Below are 23,367 nucleotides of genomic sequence, written 5' to 3' on the forward strand. Positions count from 1 at the left end.
AAGCACCATTCACAGTCACTGTTAATTTGCCAACTAGTCCGTAGTGAGCATTGTTCCCTTTTTGGGGAGAGAAGAGGGAGTAAAAACAATGGAAACAAATTCCTTGCGTTTGTTGCAGATGCTGCAAATTGTTGGTTCAATGATCTGCATTGACTGGGCTCTGTGGTTAAAACCATCAACAAAAATCCAGCCTGAACTGGAATCAGCCTGCTGCTGTTGCCACCACCAGGCAATGTCACCGTTACGTGCCCAGGACAAGACACTAATATAAATGGGGAAAATAATCCACACTCTAGAGAACTAAGGCAAGGGAGAGAGCTCTGACTCGTCACTGAACTGATCCCAGTGTTTCTGGCAGCCACTCATTGCTTAGGGGGTCTTCCATAGTGCCCTCGTTTTAGAACAGAATTTGCTTTTGGAAACATTTACCATAAATATCATTAAGGGGTAGCTCTGGCTTAACTCAGGTTAGTCCTGTCTTCTTTTTCAAGTGAATTTATGATTTGCAAAGGTATCCAGATTATTTATCCACAAGAGAGGTACAACGTGGGCAAAGCAGATAGGGTCAGAAGGGCCTCTGAGGTTGGGAGATTAGTTCAGCCCCAGTCTTTATCCAATCCTTGACACCTTTGCTGATGTCCCCATCACTTTGTGCCAATTGCAATGGGGATTTCTTGTGGAGTCCATTTTGTTTCCATCAAATAAATGTATAAGGACTAATTTTTTGAAGACCAAGGCCATTATATATAAAATAATTTTACATTCTACATATATGAATAGATATCTATTACATTCTCAAATGACATATATGTCTGGAATATTATATGATATAATATAGACTATAAAATGTACTCAAATATAATATCATACAATATAAACTGTGCATGTATACATATACAATATCTACTATCATGGAAAATAAAATATCATATATAACAATGATATTTTATACATATATTACATATAATGGCATATATATAATATATATGATTTGTAAATGTCATATATCTATATCATATGATTTTTGTGTGTGTGTGTACCTCCTCCTAAGAACAGCATGAATTTGGCTGGAAGTCTGGTAAATGCCAGTATTTTAAGAGTTCATACGCTAACACTGAGATTTAAATTGACCACCTTTGTGTGGAATAGAATTTACATTCCAGTGTGCACCTGTGGCAAGATTTGAACTCTGGCCTTCTGGGTGTTAGCTTATGCAATCCATGAAGAGGAAAAGACAGCTGCTTAACTCAGAGAGATGGAGATTTCTCCTACCCTAATGAATCTTTATATTTATTTATTGTTCTGGACCTGCTTTAATCATTTCAGAATCTGGATGCTGCCTAGCAGCCCCGCTCCCTTTTTAGCCCATCTCATCTATGTTACCTATGTCAGTGACAGTGTCCCTGCTGTGGGACAGCTGCAGCTCCTCATTCTCAGACTCTGAGTCCTGCCGTGATAACTTGGTGCTCTTTAGGCTGCCGGCCCGGCGAATGCTGGACAGGGAACCCCCCTTCTTCACCCGGAAACTGCGGGTTCCTTTAATCTGGAGCAAGCGGGAGCCTCCTATCCTGATCTTCCTGCTGAGAACTGTATTAAAAGAATAAGAGAGGACTTTTTTCCCCTTAATTTTCCCCCATTTAAAAAAAATCCTAGCCCACCCTTCTCCCCCGACTCCTTATTGTCAGCCTATACTGGAGCACCTTTATTTCTGCCAAGGAAGATGGGCAAGAGGCTCCCTCCAAAGCCAGCACCAATGCAGCTCTATCAATCACTCAGTATGGGATGCTTTACAGAAATGTGCTCAGAATCTTCTTTCCTGGAGACATATTATATCAGATCTGGGCTTGTTTATACTTGGGATTAACCCTGCTTTGACCACTGATGTCAAGCAAATGGGTAAACTGCACTGGTAGAAACTCCAAGCAAAGTCAAGGAACACCACAACTGGCACTGACAGAGTTAATTCCTGCTTGAAACTCGAGTAGACTTAACTGGTGCCAACGGTGGCTTTCTTTGCTCACCACTGGAATTTGCACTGGTGCACATACAACAGCTGCTGTCCACCAGTGGTTGAATGCCAAGTGCAGACATGGCTTCTCTGACAAACCTATCCTCCTGCTGACTCAAGGTCTGCAAACCCAAATCTGCCTCTGTAGCAGGATCACCTAGTTCATTCACACAGCCTTTATGACTGCAGATAGCTAGCCTGATTCGCCAGATTAGTAGTATAGTATCCGTTACTTCTTTGAAGTTATATTTGCATAAATCCCTCTCTTTGCATGATACTCTTCATCATTAGAATGCTTTAAAGGAAAAACAGCTTGTAGTTCCTCTCCTTCAGACAAAGCAGCAGCTTTCAGGCACTAAAAATGCATCTATTGACACTTTGTGTTTCTGATGAGCACAAACATGAAATGGTTCAATGTTCAAAGCACCGATCATTTGCATTTTATTCTCCTCTTATTTCAAAGGCAAAACAATGGCAGCACATGAGTCCAAATGTTGCAACACTCAGTCATTAAACTGTTGATCTATTCAGAGAAGAACATACAACACCACCTTTCGGTGCACTGTAGAGACTGGACTGGTGTACACCTTTTGGTATAAAATAGGTAAGAAAAATATATAAATGTAATTATATTCGGACTTGAAAAATCTTCTGAACCTTGAAAATCCCTCTTATTTCCCCAGCTTTATATCCTCCTACCGTCACCCACAAATCCATTTTGGTGGCTAACATCCTATTGATGGAAAAGGGCTGGATGGGTCTCCTCTTTGGAGCTAATCAGCGCTGCTCATTAGTCAGCTGGACAGATCACTGTTGAGTGATTTGAGAATCTCGGTCCCAGTGTCTGAACTGAAACTTAACTCACAGCTGGCTAGATTCTGTTCAACCTCAGCACAGCTGGCTAGACTGCCCCGAAACGCACAGCTGTTTTGGCACACCTAGCCACATTTCATAAAGTCTGTAGAAACTTCTTAGCACACAATTAGTACCTAAAACTTTCTGGGGGCTACTTGTTAATCTAAATTAGTATATCTATGCTTTGGACCTACCTGTAGGAGGTTAGACACAGTAAAATTGTAGTTTTTGCATAGCTGTTAAGACAAACCTGCTGTTGACCATCAAGCAAAGTAATTACCACTCAAGAGGAGATGAAAGGAAATAAACGTTTTAGTACTTGTCAAAGAGATTGGGGTAAAGAGGCCTGTCCTTTTGTCACTGCAGTGAGAAAAATGTAGTTACAGTCACACAACAACAAATTTCAGCCAGACAATTATAGATTCAGAAAGATGCCTTTGCATCTGCTAAGTTTTAGCCAAGGTAAATTCCCAGTAGACTAGGCTGTAGTCAGAGCAAAGAACACTTTAAAAAAATACCTTGTATTTGTTTAGCCTATTTCAGAACAAAATATTGCAAAGCACTTTGCTAATGTATAAACGGAAACGCAGCCTCTATATAGGGATCACTTTTCCCACCACTGAAATGCAGCTGCCTCTGGGTGCAACGTAGCAGCTTTGTAAAACGTGCACAGCAATACTACACCAAACCTTAGGGCAAGAAGTGAAGAAGGACCCCCATGTTTTACTGAAACTGCAGGGAGAATTTAGTTAAGCAGAATGAGCTGGAACTATTCTTGAGAGAAAAAAAAATATTTTACATTATATCCAAAAGTGTGCTGCATAGTAATCAGGCAGGGGCAAACCTAATTTCCATGTTATCACCACCACCATTTCTTGCAGCACCTAATGTTTTGAGAAGGCCTCCTGTTCATGTACTTTGCCAGCCCAACCTTGCTTTCCTCAGAAGATCTGATGGCATCACAGCACAAGGTGGTTGCAGGCAGTTACTAGTGAAGCCTTTTTTTAAAATTTAAAGTTGTAGTCACCTAATTCATAAGGGACTTCTCATCCTGATTTATTTGGCAATGTGAAATTCTGGAGATTTGTGCGTTCTGTGGCTGCTAACAATAGTCAAGAAGAAAAGGAAGTGGGTTATGTGAGAATTCTTCAAGATGACTCTTTGAAGCTTGATGGGAAGCTGCCTTCGCTTTCAGGAGCTCTCCCATTCCATGTGTTTTTGGAGGCAGTTTTACACGTGATTCTTGGAAATGTTTCATGTATGAATGTATCTACTTGTGAATGCAATCACAGCTCAACCATGAATGGAATGTGGGCCTGACCCAAAGCCCTTCATAGTCAGGGAAATCTCATGGTTGACTTCAAAGGCAAGCTACAACCCTTGGATGGTCTGCATTGTTTAGCACACAAGTATAATTCTTCACAAGATCACAAACCATAAATCCCATCCATTTAAAAAACACATTGTTACAGAATGTTTATGTCTTTACATATCCTTTATGAAAAAGATTTTAAACAGCTTGTTCTAAATGTTCAAAAACACACAAACTGGACTGTCATTTACAGATAACTGTCCAGAACTTTCAGTCTCTAATAGCAAATGTCAAGTAACTACTGACTGCACATTGTATTGCAACACTTGTACCATCATATAGTATGGAGATTTTGCATGAGATGGTTTTAAAATGGAAAACGTTCTGCTGCCCTGAGCAAACACAGTGAGCTTGAGCTTTGCTTGTACAGTACGCAATACGCTGGTAATATTAACCTGCTAGCCATCAAGAGCCACATAGGTAGGTGTTTTTCAAGTGGTAGTAAAGAACCAAAAGAGGTCAGGGTTTAAACCACTCATTCTGTTAAATGCCATGACCTTTGAACAGGTGGGGATTTTCACAGAAAGGTCCAATCTTTTGGCCCATGTGCTGTTTTTATCCCACATTGAAGAACAGTATCAGAAAATACAAAAATCAATTCAAATACTGATACTTCTAACTGAGGAGTACACCAAAAGACACTTCTGAATTTATACCATTTGCTCTTTAGAACACTTGTTTGGTTCTGCTAATATCGTTATCCTGATGACTTAAAAATGTTTGTTTTCCACACATAACATATGCAACGTTGCAGCTCAAAAATTATTCAAGCCATGTGGCTCTATGGCTTCCTGCATTTTAACACAGTCTATGGAAATGGAGAGACATAAAATACAGCATCACATAACAAGCCCTGAGAACACGAAAGCGTCACTCTGCTGACAAACCTTTCTTCTCTTCACAGCCAGTGTCAGATTTGAGCGTGTGGCTGCTGCTGTGCAGGGAGTCTTTTGAATCTTCGTTTTCATCCAGAATCCCAGCAAAGCTGATCTTCCTCTCATACCTGTGCCTGTCCAGCTCAGGGTCCAGACGCAACCTGCAGCTCTCCAGGTCCTGCAGCATCATGTGGACCATAGAAACATATGAATGGCGTGAGCTCTTATACTTCTCTCCAGCAACAAAAAATCATCATTATAGCAAGAACTGCCCTCAAATGGAAATCCTACTTCTATTATCTGGAACTAAATTCTCAGTTAACCTAATCCCTTCATAGCTAACCTACACTGACACATTTTCAAATCGCGATTGAATTTGGATCTCAACTCCTGCATGCTCAATGCAAAGGGATATTGTTCTGCTGGAAGGTATTAATAGCTGCCATCAACTGGGCCTCTGATCTATAGATGATCACAGATCTGATTAAAGACAATGGGTATGCTAATCACCCTTCTTTCAGGCTAAATCGATAGAGCAATATAATGCCCCTTTATGTACTGATAGTTGGAGGATAGGCTGCATGAACAGTGTGGTCCGGGGGATTTTCCTGGGACTGGTGGCAAACACAGGGAGATTAGGGGATTGGTTGCAGCTTGTGTGCATGTGTATGTGCACATGCAAGCGCCAGAGGCACAAAAACAAATAAAACGCCAGCAGACAGCAAGAGAAGCAATTGTGAGCAAGGCCCTCAAAGAGAGTAGAGAGACAGAGCTCCTTGGGCACAGAACTGACTAGAGAGGCAAACTTGTAAACAGTGAGCAAGGAAACTGCCTGCTGTTTGTTTCTGCTGCTGTCAAGAAAACAGGACTGTGTGTTCTTTCTTAGTAAACAAACAGGACAGCACCCAACTGGGATCATCCATTTCTCTTCCTGGCAGAAACAACCCTGCAATGCTCTGAACACTGACTAACCATTCAATCCAAAGGGGCAACATTACAATTATAGCACTATTCAGATATACGCATTCATTTCCCTTAGCAGAGACTGTAAAAAAGGCTGGTTAAACACATAGGATTCTGTTTTCAAAATGGCTGGTGAGAAGCACATACAGTGAATGCAGTTAAAAAGCCCCACTCGTTTATAATTTTATTCACAACATCCACTTGGTGACACTGATACCTTGGAGACTGTTTAGCATGAAAACCACTAGGGTATAGAAATGTAAAATGGCAGAGCTACTTGTCAGGCTAAACAGGGGAAGAGGTGTTATAGTAAACGAGGGGTAATCAATTATTTTTTGTCAAGGTCCAAATTTCTTGGCCAAGGTATAGTCAAGGTCCAGACTCCAGAAAAAATAATACAAAACCAACAACAATAATGATAATAAGGAAATAAAAAGATTTTTGAGTCAGTTCAAAAGCATCTGGTGGTCCGGATTTGGCACATGGTCTGCCTATAGACTACGCCTGTAGTAAACTGTCTTAAAACAATCCAAAAAGTTAATCATGAGGAAATATAAGTTTCTTATCTCACACAGGGGATTTTGCCCACAGGCGCTCAGCTGTAACTCCAACTGAAGTTATTAGGAGTTAACAGGGGTGTGTGAAGTTCTGTTATATTATATGCTACTTTGAAATAAGTGAATTTTCCCAAACACAAAAACACACACAAAAACATACAAAAGAGCAGAAACATTACAGACTTAGTGATGCTGAACATGTGTAATTGCCTTGCATGAGAGAAATTAGACCAGATCCAGCCCTTAGAACACTTGTAGAACACTTTGCAGTCCCTCAGAAAACCTCCTGAATGGTCCAACAGATGATGTAATAAGTGATAAGAACAATGACTTTTCCACTTGCTTATCAATCAGTTTCAGGCTGAATTTTCAAAGGAGTGTCTGGGGAGTTGGGCACCTTGGTTCACTGGGAATTGGGCACCTCAACTCCATTAGGCAGTGCTGAAAATCTCAGTTTAACTGGTTTCATCTGAACAAATGTGGATGCAGACTAGCTGAAAGGGTTCAATTTATCTTTCACTGCCCCCGCCCCACCCCCAGTGTACCCCTAGCTTTATGGAAACTACCACAACATACTGCTTCTGGTAGATGGAAATGTGATAGAGGCATTCAGATCACATTGCAACTGAAATGATTTTGGACACAAGGCAAAACTTAAAGCAATTCAGCCTGACTAGTTTGGATGGAATGAACTGTTTGTGGGTAAACTGGCTCACCATTATTGGTTCAGGTACAAATGGTTTAGTTTTCTAGTCTAGACAAGGCCCTACTGACATGCGTGGAATCTACAAATGCTTAGAATATCTCAGAATCAACCACTCATTTAGGGTACGTTTTCACTGCAGACTTAACTCTGGCTCTTATCCAGGTTTATGTCTGTAAAAAGCTGCTCTGCTAGCAACTTAGCTTTATCAGCAACAACAACAAAAAGGAACCAAATCTTCATACACTCAATTCTCTTTAAAAGTACAAGCAAGCCAGAAAGTTTTCTTTGTGCAAAGAAACTCCCATTAACCCATTTCTAACTCAAAACATAACACTCAGCTTACTTGAGTGTTATGGGGCCATAATTGTTCGGTACTTGTGTAAGATTCAAGAAATCAGGCTAATATTATTTCTGATAGACTCTTACACAATGAGACCAAGTTTTCTTCCAGTTTCACACTATAAAACAAGTCCTCCTTTTCTTCTCCCACAGCAGAGTTTGAAAAATTATTAATCGGCAGCATTTTGTCTGGCTCAAAGACACAGATCCCTACAGATCCTAATTACCCAGGATGTTCTTACTGTCAACATATCTGTTTTAGTAAGATGCATTTCTACCTTTAAGACTCTGTGGTTTTGTAACACAGTTTTGTCACACTGCCATTTATTACATAGTGAAAATGTCAACAAAGAGCCATGTTGATTTCTTCCTTTTGTCTGATTCACTCCACTGGAAGTCTGTAAAAGATTTTAGCAATCAACTTCAAACTCTCACGGCCATCATGCCACATCACATAGGCCTGTTAGGTAAACTGTCATTAGAGATGTATTGAGATTCGCGTCAAAGGCTATGTCTACACTACTGCGGTAAGTCGACCTATGCTATGCAACTCCAGCTACGTGAATAACGTAGCTGGAGTTGACGTACCTTAGGTCGAGTTACCAGGGGGTCTACAGGAGAAAATCTCCCATCGACTCACCCTACTCTTCTCATCGGATATAGTACAGGGATTGACTGGAGAGCGATCTGCAGTTGATTTGGCAGGTCTTTACTAGATCTGCTAAATCGACCGCCAGTGGATTGATCTCAGAGCATCGATCCCTGCTGTAGTGTGGACCTGCCCTGTGACTCTCATTAATAGGAATGGTGTGTCTTAACCGTTCAGCCTTCTGTGGAAACTTTAGCGCAATTAAATCCCTGCCACCAATCTATCTTTTTCATCAAGTGTATGAGGAAAATAACCTCATGGGAACTTCTTCATCTCTAATTCCTATGGCTCACTTACCACGAGAGGCTCAGTACGAGGCCTGGGCATGTAAGGAAAGGTCTCTCGAAGGAAGGTGGTGATCTCCAAGAGAAGCTCGCATGCTGCCATCTTCAGAGCAAAAGGGCAACAACATTTGGTAGGGTTCACAGTGCCTGGGAAATGAAATTTGCTTGGTAAGAGAAAACACGATACAAAATTTGGAACCAAGAATTGACGGACACACATAGTGCACAATGCAAGGTACATATGAAAAGTGTTATGATTAAATTCTAGACTCCTATATTACTTTTCTAATATTAAAAGGACAGATCCATGCATGTATCTATTTGTCAGCACAAATCCCATATACTGTGTGGTATGTTGTTATCAAAACATCTGCTAACTCAAAGTGGTCTCAAAATATAAACTCTACATACAATACTATATATTAGCATAACACAGATTTAGAAACAGATACTCTCATGCCCTTTACACTTTTGCATTCAGCCAAATAGACTGCAATTATGGCTAACCTTGTGTCCTCAGTGAAGATGAACTCAAACCAATAACAAATCAGCAGCCATCTTAAGTGAGATTATCATGGCAATAATCTTGGAAAAGGGTAGCATCATTGTCATGCTTGTTCTTTTTAAAAACCATGCACATAATTGTCAACAGTCAACAAATAAGTACTGTGCCTACTGTTCATAACTGTCCAGAAGACTAAATAAGGCAGCAGCCCTGCAACTTTGTTCTACATAATGAATACAAATGTCATTTAGAGATGGCGCAAAACCATGCAGTTATTGCACCATCAAGTGTAATTATTAAAGTACAAATTTCCATTAAAGACGGATTCAGCAAAGCAAAGTATTTACAGGAGTGCTTGACTTTACAGAAATAGGACTACTCACATGCTTAAAGTTAAGCACATGTAAGTGGCTTTGCTGAAATGGAGTCTATATGCTCAGCTTCAAAATCTATGTTCATGATATTAACTGGTCCAACACCCATCCAAACCTTGAAGACAATGAAGTGTTCTTGTGGCCCTGACCAATTTGCAAAGAATTTTTTGGGCTAATATATAGAAGGAAAAAAGCTGGTAGTTGTTTTGGGGTCTCTTGAAACTACTAATGATGCTGATTTTTTTGGAATGTTTTGGGCTTGTCATTTAACAAACCATCCAAATGTCTTTTGGAGATAAAGTATGTTCCCACTGTTTTTTCTCACATCTGATCCTGTTGTGTTGCACAAAGAAACATACAGAAACTGAACAAACGAGGGAATGTTTCAGGAATGGAGATGAGGCCTGATTACGTTTGCCTCGCTTGCAGGTTCCTCGTTTATTTCACCTGGCATGAGTGATGGAGTTCACAGGAATTAAAATGATCTGAACAGGCAGATACACTGGAGCACGCATAGGTTCTCAGGGGAAGCTCTAGGAGGTACTCTGTCCTAGGACTTGTTTACACTGCAGAGCCTTGGCTGGCAGAGCTATGCCAGCAGAGCCTCTTAGGGGGGACGCAGTGTAAGCCAACAGAAGGAGTTTTGCCAACATAACTGCCTCTGCCCCAAATGACATTAGCTAAGTGGACAGAAGCACTTTTCTGTCAGCATAGTTGCTTCTGCATTGGGGGTTTGGCTGACATTCGGCTAAGGGGTGTGATTTGTTTTCACACCACTGGCCATCATAGTTATGCCAGCAGAACACCCAGTGTAGACTAAGCCATAGTGCGGAGGCTGAGTGGCATTCTGAACTCCCTGGCATGTAGAGGGAGCACTCCTGCTTCTACACTCTTTCATGGGGTGCTGTCTGCCAGCTTCCCCCATCGACCTAACCGATACAGTGGCCCTGCCTCCTACCCACCTGTCCTTTTGGAGTATGTGGCACCCCTGGTGGAGTAGGAATGGAACAGTCCAGGCTCTCTCAAATACAGGGACTGTAGTTCCGCCTAGCCTCATGGGTCATTCAAGGTATGTAGGGGAAGGCTCCATCCCTTGTGCATTCCACCCCGTCATGTGTACCAGCATAAGGCAGAATTTGGCCCAGTATAGCCACCCATGGCCATTCAGGAGCAAATGGCATATTGCAAAGCGCTGGGAAGAGAATTCAGATACTTAGAGCCTGATTCTCCGCTCTCTCAGTGATTTACACGAGTACAATTCCATTGCCTCTAGCAGAATAGCCGTTATGCAGTGAAAAGAGCAGCTCCTTAACCACAAAAAGGAAGCCAATAGATACATAAACAGCACCAATATATTACATTCAGTGGAAAAACAGTAGTACACATACACGCAAGCCAGTACATTACAGACCACATATATACAAATGGTGTTTGAAGAGGATATAATGTTCATTGCTATCTTCACCTGTAGCCTATGTCTGTATGTGATGTGATTTTATTTATTCTGATTACAGATCACGTCACGATTTCAGAATCTGTCAATGTCCTTAAAATGTGTTTATTTCAGCGATTCGGTACATTGTATGTTTTTTAATGATACTTTCTGTACCGCCTCACTACATTTTTGTGTTAGAATCAATATATGGAAATTAAACTACTTAAATCCCAAGTATTTGGTACAGCTATGCCAATTTACACCATCTGTGGATCTGGTCCATCAATATTAAGAACATTCAGATGTAGCTGATTTTGCACAAAATGTGGTTTGTTGTTTTTGGCAAGGATGTCTTTGAAGAAGGGGAGTCAGAATGGTGTACAAGCACGTGAGCCTAGATATGAAAGATTGATCAGATTTATTCATAATCACAATCTACAGTAATTGCAACTCACTTGCCTCTGTTTTAGATGCTATTCTTTTCATTGTCTCTTATTGCTCCTACTCATATGGTATATTTTATATCAGGCACAGAAAGAAGGGGAAGGGAATTGGTGGGGAATACAGTTGGGTGGCAGGAATATGAAAGAGAAGAAGAAAAATTAAGTGCTCCTAAAGCAGAGGTTCTTACAAGCAGGGGTTCTTGTAGTAAAGGGAGTCTCCTTACTGTCATCTAAAAAGTCTTCCTCCTCATCCTCCTTTCTCAGTCTCCGCTTGGCCTCCTCATCATAAATGAGGCCCAGCAGGTTGGCCGGACTTTCACTCTCACTGTGGCACAGTTCGTTGAGTCGGATGCCAATTGCCTGCCAGCAAGAAGGAGGAAAAGAAAGCACAAGGGAATGAGGACCAGAGGGGATTCACTTGGATCTTGCCCATTCTGAGGCAGCTGGAAATTTCATGTTAAGAACAAAACATTTTGGCATTTTTTTTAAATCACTAGAGCAATTGAGAAAACTGGGGGGTTGGGAGGGAGGGGTGGAATCACCACCGAACAAATTGCAAATATTTTCTTCCATTTTTGGTCAAAATTTTGAAACTATCAAAATTTGGAAAAAGTGTTTTAATTTGGTTGAAACCACAGGCACTAACTTTTCAACCCCCAACCCTGCTCCAGGCTCCGTCCCCACTCCACTCCTTCCCCTAACCCCGCCTCTTCCCACCCGCTCCTCTCCTCCTTTCCCTGTCTCTTTTTTCATCCAAATTATGCACTGACATGTGCCATCCTTCTGCTGAAGATTTTCTGCTGAGGAAGGATGGTCTGGTGGTTAGGATATAGCCTGGAATTTAGGAGACTGGGGCTGAATTTTCTGCTCCTGGGTGACCTTAGGCAAATCACTTAGGCCCAGATTCTGAAAGACATTTAGGCAGCTAACTCTTTCTATGTCTCAGTTCCTATCTATAAAATGGGGATAACAGCACTGCCCTACTTCACAGGCTGTTGTGAGGATAAACACATTACAGCTTGTGAGGTGCTCAGATAGTGAGGCGGGCATATAAGCAGCTAGGAGAGAGCGCTTCCCATTGAAGGAAAAAAAATAAACCTAAAAAAAATTTTTTCTCCAGTCAAACAAACAAAACCGGTCTAACGGCCTCATTACCAAATGTTAGGGTAGTGGAGGTTCTGAGGCAATGCCACAGCTGAGTCCATTAGCAAGCAGAATGCTTTACATTAAGACCATTTCAGAACTCCCAAGGTTTTTTCCAAAGTGATGCTGTATGTAAGCAATGTAATCTAAGAGAACATGGAAAAATCACACAGAACATTTTACCTTGCTATAGCATCATTTTGTAAGATAGGAAATGGGACTAATTTCTTTGTTTTAATAACAATTTTGCACTGAGGCTCTCCTGGATTTAGAGGGAATTCCTGAGAGACAGACTAAAGCCAATTTTCTGATCCTTTGAATCTCAGAATTGACACACCAGCAGCATACAATTTATCTGCCTAAACTGAAGTTGTCGTAGCTTCCTACTCAGATTTGAACCTTAGCGTTCATAAACTGAGAAGCTAGCATGAACCCTCTAAGCTTAATTACCAGCTTAGATCTGATATCGCTGCCACCAGCCAAGGTGATTCCAGGGCTTGGCTCCCTCTTGGTCTTCCCAATCCTTCTCTGGGGGACCCGACTCAGAAGCCCTGACGCTCTACCACAAGAGGAAAAATACACCCCTCCCTTGTGCTTCTTCTGTTTACTTCCTCCCAGGCTTCCCCTGGAGATTTACAGCTTCAAGAGTCCTTGAACACAAGCACAAGAGATTAAGTATCTGCTTCCCTCCGCTCTTCTTCCCCTGAGGCTGTTTCAGCATCCCCCTCCGGTAGATCTAACAACAAAAGGAATTTCGTTTCCCTTAGCACCTACCCAGAGGAAAACTCAAACAGGTTTAAAAAGAAACTTTTATAAAAAGAAAGAAAGACATAAGAATGCTTCTTGTATGCAAGATAACAATACACTAGGGGTCAAGTGATTTAAAAGAAATATGAATAAACAGCTCTCATTCAAAAGAAATACATTTAAACATTCAGCAACTCACACATGTAAATACAAAAACAATTAAAAGCCTATTGCTTATATACCTGTACTTACAACTGGAAACAGAAGATTAGAAGCTTGAAGACAGAAAGTCCCTCCCATAGCCAAAGACAGACAAAGACACAGACCCACATTCCCTCCCTGCAGCTTTTGAAATCCGGTTCCTGACTCTGTCCTCTGTCAGTGAATCTCTCTCTCGGTTTCCTGATTGGTCCTCTGGTCAGGTGTTTGGTTCCCTTCGTTAACCCTTTACAGGTAAAAGAAACATTAACCCTTAGCTATCTGTTTATGACAGAAGTGAAGCAGAGAAAGAAAAGCAGTCACAAACAGGTATGATTAAGGCTCATTCCCATTGCTACGAAGCGGTTGCTGTTAAATGGAGATGATAGATTCTGTTATGAGATAGGAGAATTCGACTGTGTGGTTTGCAAACTGATCTGGATGGTTGTCAGTCTCAGTTATCTGTGAGGTTACACTTTGCTGAGTAAGCTCTAAATCCTTCATACCATTTTCCCTCTCCTCACTTCAGTTATTTAAGGAAGAATTGTCTTGTTTGGTTTTCAAAGATTTACCACTCATTACTACTGCTCTGTTGTCTACCCTGACTGATGATATAACAATCAGCTATAATTACACAGCAACCTAACTAATAATGCTAATTTGTACTGAATTCCTAGTAGGAACTGATTGCTGGCGTTATCCTGGGCTAGCCTAGATAATGGTGTGATGTTGCTAATGAGTGAATATAATGTAATTGGAATATGCTTCATGCAAAAGGTCTCTTGCAAGGTATCATTACAAAGTTTATAATCTACTGGGTGTGATCATCCTATTTGTATAAATGTACCTCTCTTGTATCTGAAACTAGAAATATGAAATAGAACTCTGAGGGCCTATTGTAATTATGCAAAGTGTGGGCCATTAATGGTCATTTGGAATCTTGATGACTCCCATTAACCAGGACAATTGTCTGCAGATGGGTGTGTTTAACCTGTAAGTCTTCCTGTATATGTGTGTGTTGGCAAGTGGGCAATGAAGTCTTGTGGTGACATGTGATCACGTCACCTGAACTGGAATCCACCTTTAACCTGGTGTCCTTCCATTGAGAAGGAGGGGGTGGGAACCCAGAGAGGGACAAAGGATTCTTGCCTTATGCAAAAGATATATATAAAGGAGTGGAACAGAACAAAGAGAAGAGAGGAGCCATCAAGAAGAATCCCCTACCTACCACGTGAGCTGGAACAAGAGCTGTACCAGGGAAAAGGATTGTGCCTATGCCTGGAAGGTGTCCAGTCTGAGGAAAAAACTTACTGAAGCATCTCTGAGGGTGAGATTATCTGTATCTAGTTTCATTAGACATAGATTTGTGCATTTTATTTTATTTTGCTTGGTGACTTACTTTGTTCTGTCTGCTACTACTTGGAACCACTTAAATCCTACTTTCTGTATTTAATAAAATCACTTTTTACTTATTAACTCAGAGTATGTGTTAATACCTGGGGGAACAAACAACTGTCTATCAGTGTTATAGAGGGTGAACAATTTATGAGTTTACCTTGTATAAGTTTTATACAGGGTAAAATAGATTTATTTAGCTTTAGACCCCATTGGGAGTTGGGCATCTGAGTGTTAAAGATAAGCACACTTCTGTTAGCTGCTTTCAGGTTAACCTGCAGCTTTTGGGGCAAGTAATTCAGACCCTGGATCTTTGTTGGAGCAGACGGGAGTGTCTGGCTCAGCAAGACAGGGTGCTGGAGTCCTGAGCTGGCAGGGAAAGCAGGGGCAGACGTAGTCTTAGCACATCAGGTGGCAGCTCCCAGGGGATTTTCTGTGATCCAACCCCTCACAATGGATGGAGCAATATATTTCCTAGTAGAAGGAGGCAGCTTAACAAAAGAAGCCACAGGCAATGAGATACTAGACTGACCACAACAGACTGAAAAGTCTGTCTTTTAAAGATACAATGTCACTGGTGTGATTGGATTAGGAAATTCAGGGGATCAGTAATGGGCTCATCACTTTTAGTGGCATTCTGAATCTTGCCCAGCTCAGTGGAGACTTAAAGTCATTATTATGAGAGGACTATTTGGTAGGTTAGGTCTAGTGGCCTGAGAATAATTCTTTACCTAACCAGGGTTTTACAATGGCATCCCCCACCGCAGTGTCTGAATGACTCTCAGTGCTCAAGTGTACCTCCCAGAAAAACCATCCCCACAATTAGCACAACTCAGCAACCTTGCTGGCTGTCTGAAGGAAGAGACCACGGACTAAATGGGCTTGGAGAGTGACCTGCCCTCTCAATCTTATTGACTTTGGCCCAGAATCTCCCTTGTGGTACAGAAGCGTCATGTCCCACTGCTAAGTGGCTCTTGAGCCAGCGTTGCACCTCTGGTGGCACAGAGCTGGGTGTAGTGGCTCTTATGCATCCTAGTTGGGATGGTCAGGTGAAGGGATGTGACCTGAGCTTCCTTATACCTAGGCAACCCCCAGCTCGCAGAGTGGCCTCTTGAGGCCATTAGTAGCCAGAATAATTTAAAACAGCTTCTAAGCTGCTGCCACAGGTTACACCAGAGGACCAGACTTGCATACAGTAAGCTCAGGATTGAGACAGCACAAAAGCTGCCTTTGGAGCCTTCTCCTGAAATGGGTTGTGTTCTCCTCAGCCATCCCCAAGAAAACGGTCCTAGGTCAAAGTGAAGTGCTGACTACGCTGCCCCGGCTCTGTAGATAAACAGAAGACTTAAGTCTCCAGGGATGCATGTCAACATGGCACCTTTCAAGAGTAGCAGATAGGTGTTAAATATGGGGAAAATGTTGCACTGTCAAGAGTTGGCTCTGAATTTTCCCCTACTTTAAAATAATGGAAAACCTGCCTTATGAAAGGAGATTCAAAGAGCTTGGCTTGTTTAGCCTACCCAAAAGAAGGCTGCGGGGGGATATGCTTGCTCTTTATAAATATATCAGGGGGATTAACATTAGGGAGGGAGAGGAAATATTTAAGCTTAGTACCAAAATGTAGACACAAGAACAAATGGGTACAAACTGGACATTAGGAAGTTACGAACTTGAAATTAGATGAAAGTTTCTAACCATTTAGAGAAGTGAAGTTCTTGGAACCAGCCTTCCAAGGGGAGTAGTGGGGGCAAAAAGACATATCTGGCTTTAAGACTAAGCTTGATTAAGTTTATGGAAGGGATGTATTGAATAGGATAGTTTATTTTGGCAATTGAATGCTTTGTTACCAGCAGATAAGTCTGCCCAATGGTTGGTGATGGGATTTTGGATGGGATGGGATCTGAGTTACTGCAGAGAACTCTTTCCTGGCTGGTGAGTCTTGCCCACATGCTCAGGGTTTAGCTGATCACCATATTTGGGGTCGGGAAGGGATTTTCCTCCAGGGCAGATTGTCAGGGGCCCTGGAGGTTTTTCGCCTTCCTCTGCAGTGTGGGGCATGGGTCACTTGCTGGTGGATTCTCTGCAGCTTGAGGTCTTCAAACCACAATTTGAAGACTTCAGTAACTCGGACATAGGTTAGGGGTTTGTTATAGAAGTGGATGGGTAGGGTTCTGTGGCCTGCTTTGTGCAGGAGGTCAGACTAGATGATCATATTGGTCCCTTCTGACCCATGAGTCTATAAAGTAAAAAACAGAGGGAGAGGTGCAAATAATAATAATTATTATTAATAAGAAGAAGAAGAAGAGGAAGAAGAAGAATGTGCTCCCTCTACATGGCTGCTGTTAAGCAATTGGCTCAAAATTCCACTCCAAGAGCTGAGCACATTTCCACAAACATGTTGTACGGTGCTGGGAGAGGTAAACACAAGAGAGCTATGTTGGCTCCTGCTGTATTTGAAACCCATAAGATTAAAAAAAAAAATCAATATTTGCTGCAGGGAAAGACATTTTATGTAAAACCTCCAAAAGGGAATTGGAAATAAAACAGAAGCTAAAAAATAATAAACTGAAAGCTATAAAAATCCCCAAGCCTCTAACATTGACAATGTCCTTATAACCTGGAGTGATGACAGAATGTGTCTGAAGGCTAACGAGAACCACAGCCTTTTACCATTGCAAAGCTGCTGTCTAGAGTAATTGCTGCCTTTATACACCGTGCCCTTCATGAACATCACCCATACCACTGGGGAAATGGGGGAGGTTTCACTTTTGGTGACTGTAACCCATATCTGTTATTAATATTACAGAGTGAAGAGAAAGGAGGCAGTACAGACATCTCCTAGCTTTCAAGAAAGGAGGTGAATCACAGGCCCCTCCCTCCTCAGTATTTCACAGCTCTCCTTTGTGAATGAGCCCCAGTTGGGAGAAGGGGGATGGAGGAGTAACCCTGAAATGTCTCCAGTTTGAGTTGAAGGGTGTTCTCCCTGAACTCTCTCTTGCAGAGTGCCATTGATTTCTGTTGCTGCAGGTTTTTCTACTTTTCTTCAGCAGGATAGCTTGTCCTGACCCACACAACTACTTGCTTAAATAAAAGTATTGACACAGATGCAAATTCTGTGTATTTACTTATCTGCTAAATCAGCAGGGATGCAGCAAGTGCCAATGGAAGCTAGAGCCATCAGAATTTCATGGCCCCTTCCTGGTTACCTTGGGGCAGGAGAAAGCCCAGCATCTCAAAATGCTGAAGGGCCTTTGTATTGAGTTAATGAATTATTCGTTTTCAGTGTCTGCTCATTGGCAATAGCACAAACTAGTTCCCTTGGCATGAAATGTTGCTCTCACATCATAGACATCGGGTCTTTGGAATCTAGTTCTCCAGAGTCACAGATTTGGAGGCTCCCTTCAGCCTGTCACTGTGAAACCAGAAAAGTCCACCTTGGGATGGATGAAAATGCCTAGGGGGAAAAAAAGTGCAAGTACCAAATCTCTGCGACAGTATGCACAAACCTTTTGAGGTTTGGGAGGGGAACCATCCTGGACCATGCAATATTTCATTCCAGCATAGCTTTTAACAAATCCTGTGGACAGCGGATTCCCTGACTGTGGGGAGGAAACCATTTGAAATTCATATTGCTGCTGACTCTGGCTCCATAGGGAGGGATCGCACTAGCTCCTGGTGATTAACCCCCGCCTCAGAACCTGAAGAAAAGAGCAAGCTGGGAGATGCAGTCCACCAAGGCAGCCATGTATGCAGTCCTCTCCTGGAATAAGGCATGATGGGAGATAAAAGGAATATATAATCCCCGTCCTTTCCACAAATAGGATAGATTAGACACAGAGGGAGCAAGGCTGTGCTGATGATCTCTCCTGGAAGGCGCAGAGCAATTACATCAAGGGCTTGTATTTTTTTAAGCTCTTGATTTGTTTTTAATGATTTTTGAAGCAGATGCCCCTGAACAGTATCTGAATTAACCTAGGGGACTATGGATCTGTGTGGCTGTTCATGTGGAGAGGCTCACATAAAGACCCTAGGCTGGGGGACATTTTATTTACAAACTCCAATTTATGTATTTATTTTTTGTTTGGCCTGATACTCATTATACTGTATCTTTGCGTTTATTAAAACAGGAAGGTAAGACAACTCACTTAAAGCCATATACACAGGTTTCAAAATGCTGGAACCTCTGCAGTGCAACAAATGAGAAGAGTAAAAATGAGTTTTCCCCTGAATTTCCAACTAACAGCTGCATGATGCAGCTTCCAATAAGGGCCAGGCACTCAGCAGGTATATCCTGGCATAGCGTCTATGGAACCAGGCTGATTTATACCTGCTGACGATCTGGACCTACGTGTCTAAAATGGATGCTAGGAGGAAGGACATTATATTTTGAGCCCCTGTACGCCATTTGATTTGATTGCCATTTGATTATTTTAGCTTAAAGGGAAAAAAGGTGAAAACTTACATCTCCCCACTGGTAGAAGAGTTTGGCTGCACTCCATTGCAACTTCTGGTTCCGTTTGTTCCCCACTATCGGAGAACGTCCACGGGATAGGCCTTTCTTAGTGATGTTCACATGGTGCCCCTTCATCCACTCTGGCCAGTTGCCGCGATTGCAGCGGTGAACGAAGCGAGCACATTCGAGAAACAGGGCTGCTCTCGCCACTACGGGAGCTTCCTGAAATGTTTGCAAAATTACATTAAAAGCTATGAATCAACCAATCTAACTTAAGAGCTGGCATTATCTGGACTGGTTTGCAAATGGAAAGCAGCTATCTCTGGAGGATCATAGCTAGTGTGATGATCCTCTAGGCAGGTTCTCTGCAAGTATGAAACTCATGACCTCTGCATCTATTACGTAGGGTACAAGACCAGATATCAATTTCTATACCTGATTCAGCCACTAGAGGAAGGCAAAGATCCACACTGGTATTAATGTGATTACAATAACAGGTGTTTATTGCCTTCCAATCATCTTTAATGACACCCCTGTTTTCTGTAACTGGTGGTATACCTCACTCATAATGGAGACAGACAAGATGGGCTGGCTAAGAGTGTGAAATAAATAGGGATGTGCCTGAATCAAACTCCTAGATTTGAACACCCCTGAATCTTGGGAAAGTTTAGATCCAGATGTGAATGGCATGTCTGGCCCCTACATCTACAACACACCAATATAAATGTTTAAGATGTTTTGGGTTGGCTAGAAGGGAGAGAACAACAGTAAGATAAGTAAATACATCAATTCTCCCTTGTGTGCACACAGATATAATATAACCTACTTCCATTTTCTGCCCAGTTCCTCCTGTTCACTAATGATCACTTCTTTTGAAACAATTTTATGGGTTTTTGCAAATAATGTGACAATATAGACAAGCACACACATACGAATGCAAATCAAGGCGGGCATATAGTATCTTCTTGACACTGTGCTTTTCTTTATCTATTATGGTGGTATTTAACAGCACACTGCGCTATGCTACAATTAACTGTCTGTTTCCCTACTTCATTAAAAACCCTTTTATCCAGAAATTTGTATAACTGCCAAAAAATAAAACTGATTCCAGCTGAAACTTTCCCCATAGTAGTGAGCCAAATTTTCAACCTGCTTTCATCATCATGCCTGAAAATACTGCAAACAAAAATGCCAGTTTGGGCACATAGACACCAGCACTTGCATGCACCGTCATGTTCCACCTAGGTGAGACGAGTGTGGATGCCTGTATGGAGGCTTGCTGAAATGGTGGCCAGCACAATCTGTGCTGACAGCAATTAGACATGGATGGACCAAATTCTCTGCTAGTATAAATCGGTGTAACTCCACTGACTTCAGCAGAGCTATGCCACTTAATGCCAGCAGAGAATTTGACCTGAAGCCCTAACATTAGGTATCCAAGTTTGAAAAATTTTGCCTTAATTTTTTCAAGCAAAATTTGTTCATATGTGTCCCAACATCCTGAAAATTTGTTTTTCATAACAGGGAGAAATATCTATTTTAGCTGAATTTGATTTAAAGTGCCCCATTTTAAGCAACACTGTGCTTTCCCTCATGAATATGCTGAGGGTTTATTTGGCAATAACATAGTCTTTTCAGTGTTATTGTATGTATTTTCCCAATTTAATATAATAATTGGAGATATACCTATCTCCTAGAACTGGAAGGGACCTTAAAAAGGTCATGGAGTCCAACCCCCTGCCTTCACTAGCAGGATGAAGTACTGATTTTTGCCCCAGATCCCTAAGTGACCCCCTCAAGGATTGAACGCACAACCCTGGGTTTAACAGGCCAATGCTCAAACCACTAAGCTATTCCAACCCCCTATTTTTGGGCTCGCATTATGCTTAGTTCTGAATATTAGTATAGAAACTGAATAACTGGTATTGAAGTGCAAACAGTACAAATAAGATGAACAACCAAACACCAAAAATTTCCAGTGAATTGTGAATAAATTACACAAGGTGGCCGCAAAACAGATAGGACTCCTGGCATGATTGGGCATTGCTAAGTGATTTTTTTACACTGCCTGTTTTTTGTTTAACAATTAATCTTTCTTTTTTTCTGTATGCATATTTAAGAGGTAGGATTTCAAAAGCACTCAGCATTGGCCTAACTCTTCTCCCATTAGATTCAATGGGAGTTTTATGATTGGCTTCAGAGGTTAGAGAGTTAGACCAATTTGGGGCTTCTGAAAATTCTAACCAATGTGTTTAAAAACAGAAACTGTAATTTGTAACTTTGAAATTAGAAGTCTCCTTCCCCACCCAGTTTACATCACTGTCATAATAAATAATGTTCTTACCACTTGGGATAGAGAGACAAGGTGGGTGAGGTAATATCTTTTATTGGACCAGCTTCTGTCAGTGAAAGTTTTCAAGCTAAACAGAGCTCTTCTTCAGGCCTGGGAAAAGCACTCATAGTGCCACAGCTAAATATAAGGTGGAACAGAATATTTAAGGTGAAGTGGCCTATTAACACCCCTACAGTCATAGGCCAAAAAAGGGGGAGGGGTTAGTGGGTTACAAGTTGTTGTAATATGTGACAAATCCAGTGTCTTTATTATGACCATGAATTTTAGTGTCTATCAAAGTTATGAATTTAAGCTCCCAGACTCATCTTTTGAAGGTATTGTGCAGGTTTCCTTTGAGGGGAAGGATTGAGAGGTCAGATATGGAGTGCTCGTTTTGTGAACTGTTCACACACGGGCGATAACGTGTTTTTGTCTTTTATTATTTTTCTGAGATAGTTCATTCAAGAGCATAGTGATTATCTGGTTTCACTCACGTAGCTGTTAGTGTGGCATTTAGTGCACTGGTTGAGGCACACCACATTTTGTGATAGGCATGTGAAGGACCAAGGGATCTTGAAAGGTATGTTGGGGGGAGGAGTATTGGTCATTGCAACAGTGGAGATATGTCTGCAGATTTTGCATTTGATGTTCAGGGAGGGTCTGGTACCATTTTAAGTTGGAGTGTCCTGGTCTATGGGGAGCTTGCTTCTGACGAGGAACGTGGTGAGACTGGGGGGTTGTTTGAAGGCCAGAAGAAGGGGTTTGGGAAAGATTTATTTCAGGATGTGGTCCCTATAGAGTATGGTTATAATTGTTTAATGATACCATGTATGGATGGGTTCCAGTGTGAGAATGATCACTCTGACCTCTCAGTAATCATCCTCAAAGGCAACCTGCACAATATCTTCAAGAGATGAGTCTGGGAGCCTAAATTCACAACTTTTCTAGATACTGAAATCACAGTCTTAATAAAGATACTGAATTTATGGCTTATTACAACAATCTGAAACCCACTAACCCCCCGCTTTTATCCAAGGACTACAGGAATGTTAATGGGCCACTTCCCCTTGAACGGTCCCTTGGAATACATGCTAACTACTTATGCTAAACAATCTGTTCCACCTTGTGTTTAGCTGAGAGACTCTGGGCTGGTCTACACTAGGGGAGGGGATCGATCTAAGATACATAACTTCAGCTACACTAATAGCGTAGCTGAAGTCGAAGTATCTTAGATCGAGTTACCTACTGTCCTCACGGCGCGGGATCGACATCCGCGGCTCCCCGTCGACTCCACTACCGCCATTCGCGTTGGTGGAGTTCCAGAGTCGACAGAAGCGCGTTCGGGGATCGATATATCGCGTCTAGATGACATGCGATATATCAATCCCCCAAAAATCGATTGCTACCCACCGATACGGCCGGTAGTGAAGACGTACCCTCTGAGTACCTTTCCCAGACCTAAAGAAGAGCTTTGTGTAGCTCAAAAGCTTGCCTCTTTCACCAAAAGAAGTTGATCCAATAAAAGATATTACCTTACCCATCCTGTCTCTCTAATATCCTGGGATTCCCACCGCTTCAACAACACTGAAAATAATAAAAGAAAATTGTTTTTCTCACTTTTACTTCATTTCCCCATCCCCCCCATTTCCTGCAATTTGTATAGGCAAAAAGCAATTTAGCAAATGCTCCACATCTTTTTAAATGTCCACAGCTCATGAGTAGGCGCTAGTGAAT

The 23,367-nt window shown here is 41.7% G+C and overlaps 1 protein-coding gene across 13 annotated transcripts in view; it reads right to left on the reverse strand.

Annotated features, from left to right (window-relative positions):
* UNC80 (unc-80 subunit of NALCN channel complex) overlaps window positions 1-23,367 on the reverse strand; it is a 201,327-nt gene that overhangs the window by 91,786 nt on the left and 86,174 nt on the right. For 7 of the 13 annotated variants that reach the window (XM_075069958.1, XM_075069957.1, XM_032765077.2 and 4 more), the window contains exons 23-27: window positions 19,311-19,523; window positions 11,554-11,725; window positions 8,622-8,755; window positions 5,123-5,288; window positions 1,384-1,587 (exon numbers count right to left, since the gene is read on the reverse strand). In XM_075069958.1, coding sequence (XP_074926059.1) covers window positions 1,384-1,587; window positions 5,123-5,288; window positions 8,622-8,755; window positions 11,554-11,725; window positions 19,311-19,523 — 889 coding nt within the window. The remainder of the gene's footprint in view (window positions 1-1,383; window positions 1,588-5,122; window positions 5,289-8,621; window positions 8,756-11,553; window positions 11,726-19,310; window positions 19,524-23,367) is intronic. The other 6 variants (XM_032765079.2, XM_032765078.2, XM_075069959.1 and 3 more) reach the window with 3 other exon arrangements.

This window comes from Chelonoidis abingdonii, chromosome 10, assembly GCF_003597395.2.
Source record: "Chelonoidis abingdonii isolate Lonesome George chromosome 10, CheloAbing_2.0, whole genome shotgun sequence".
NCBI classification, from domain to species: Eukaryota; Metazoa; Chordata; order Testudines; family Testudinidae; genus Chelonoidis; species Chelonoidis abingdonii.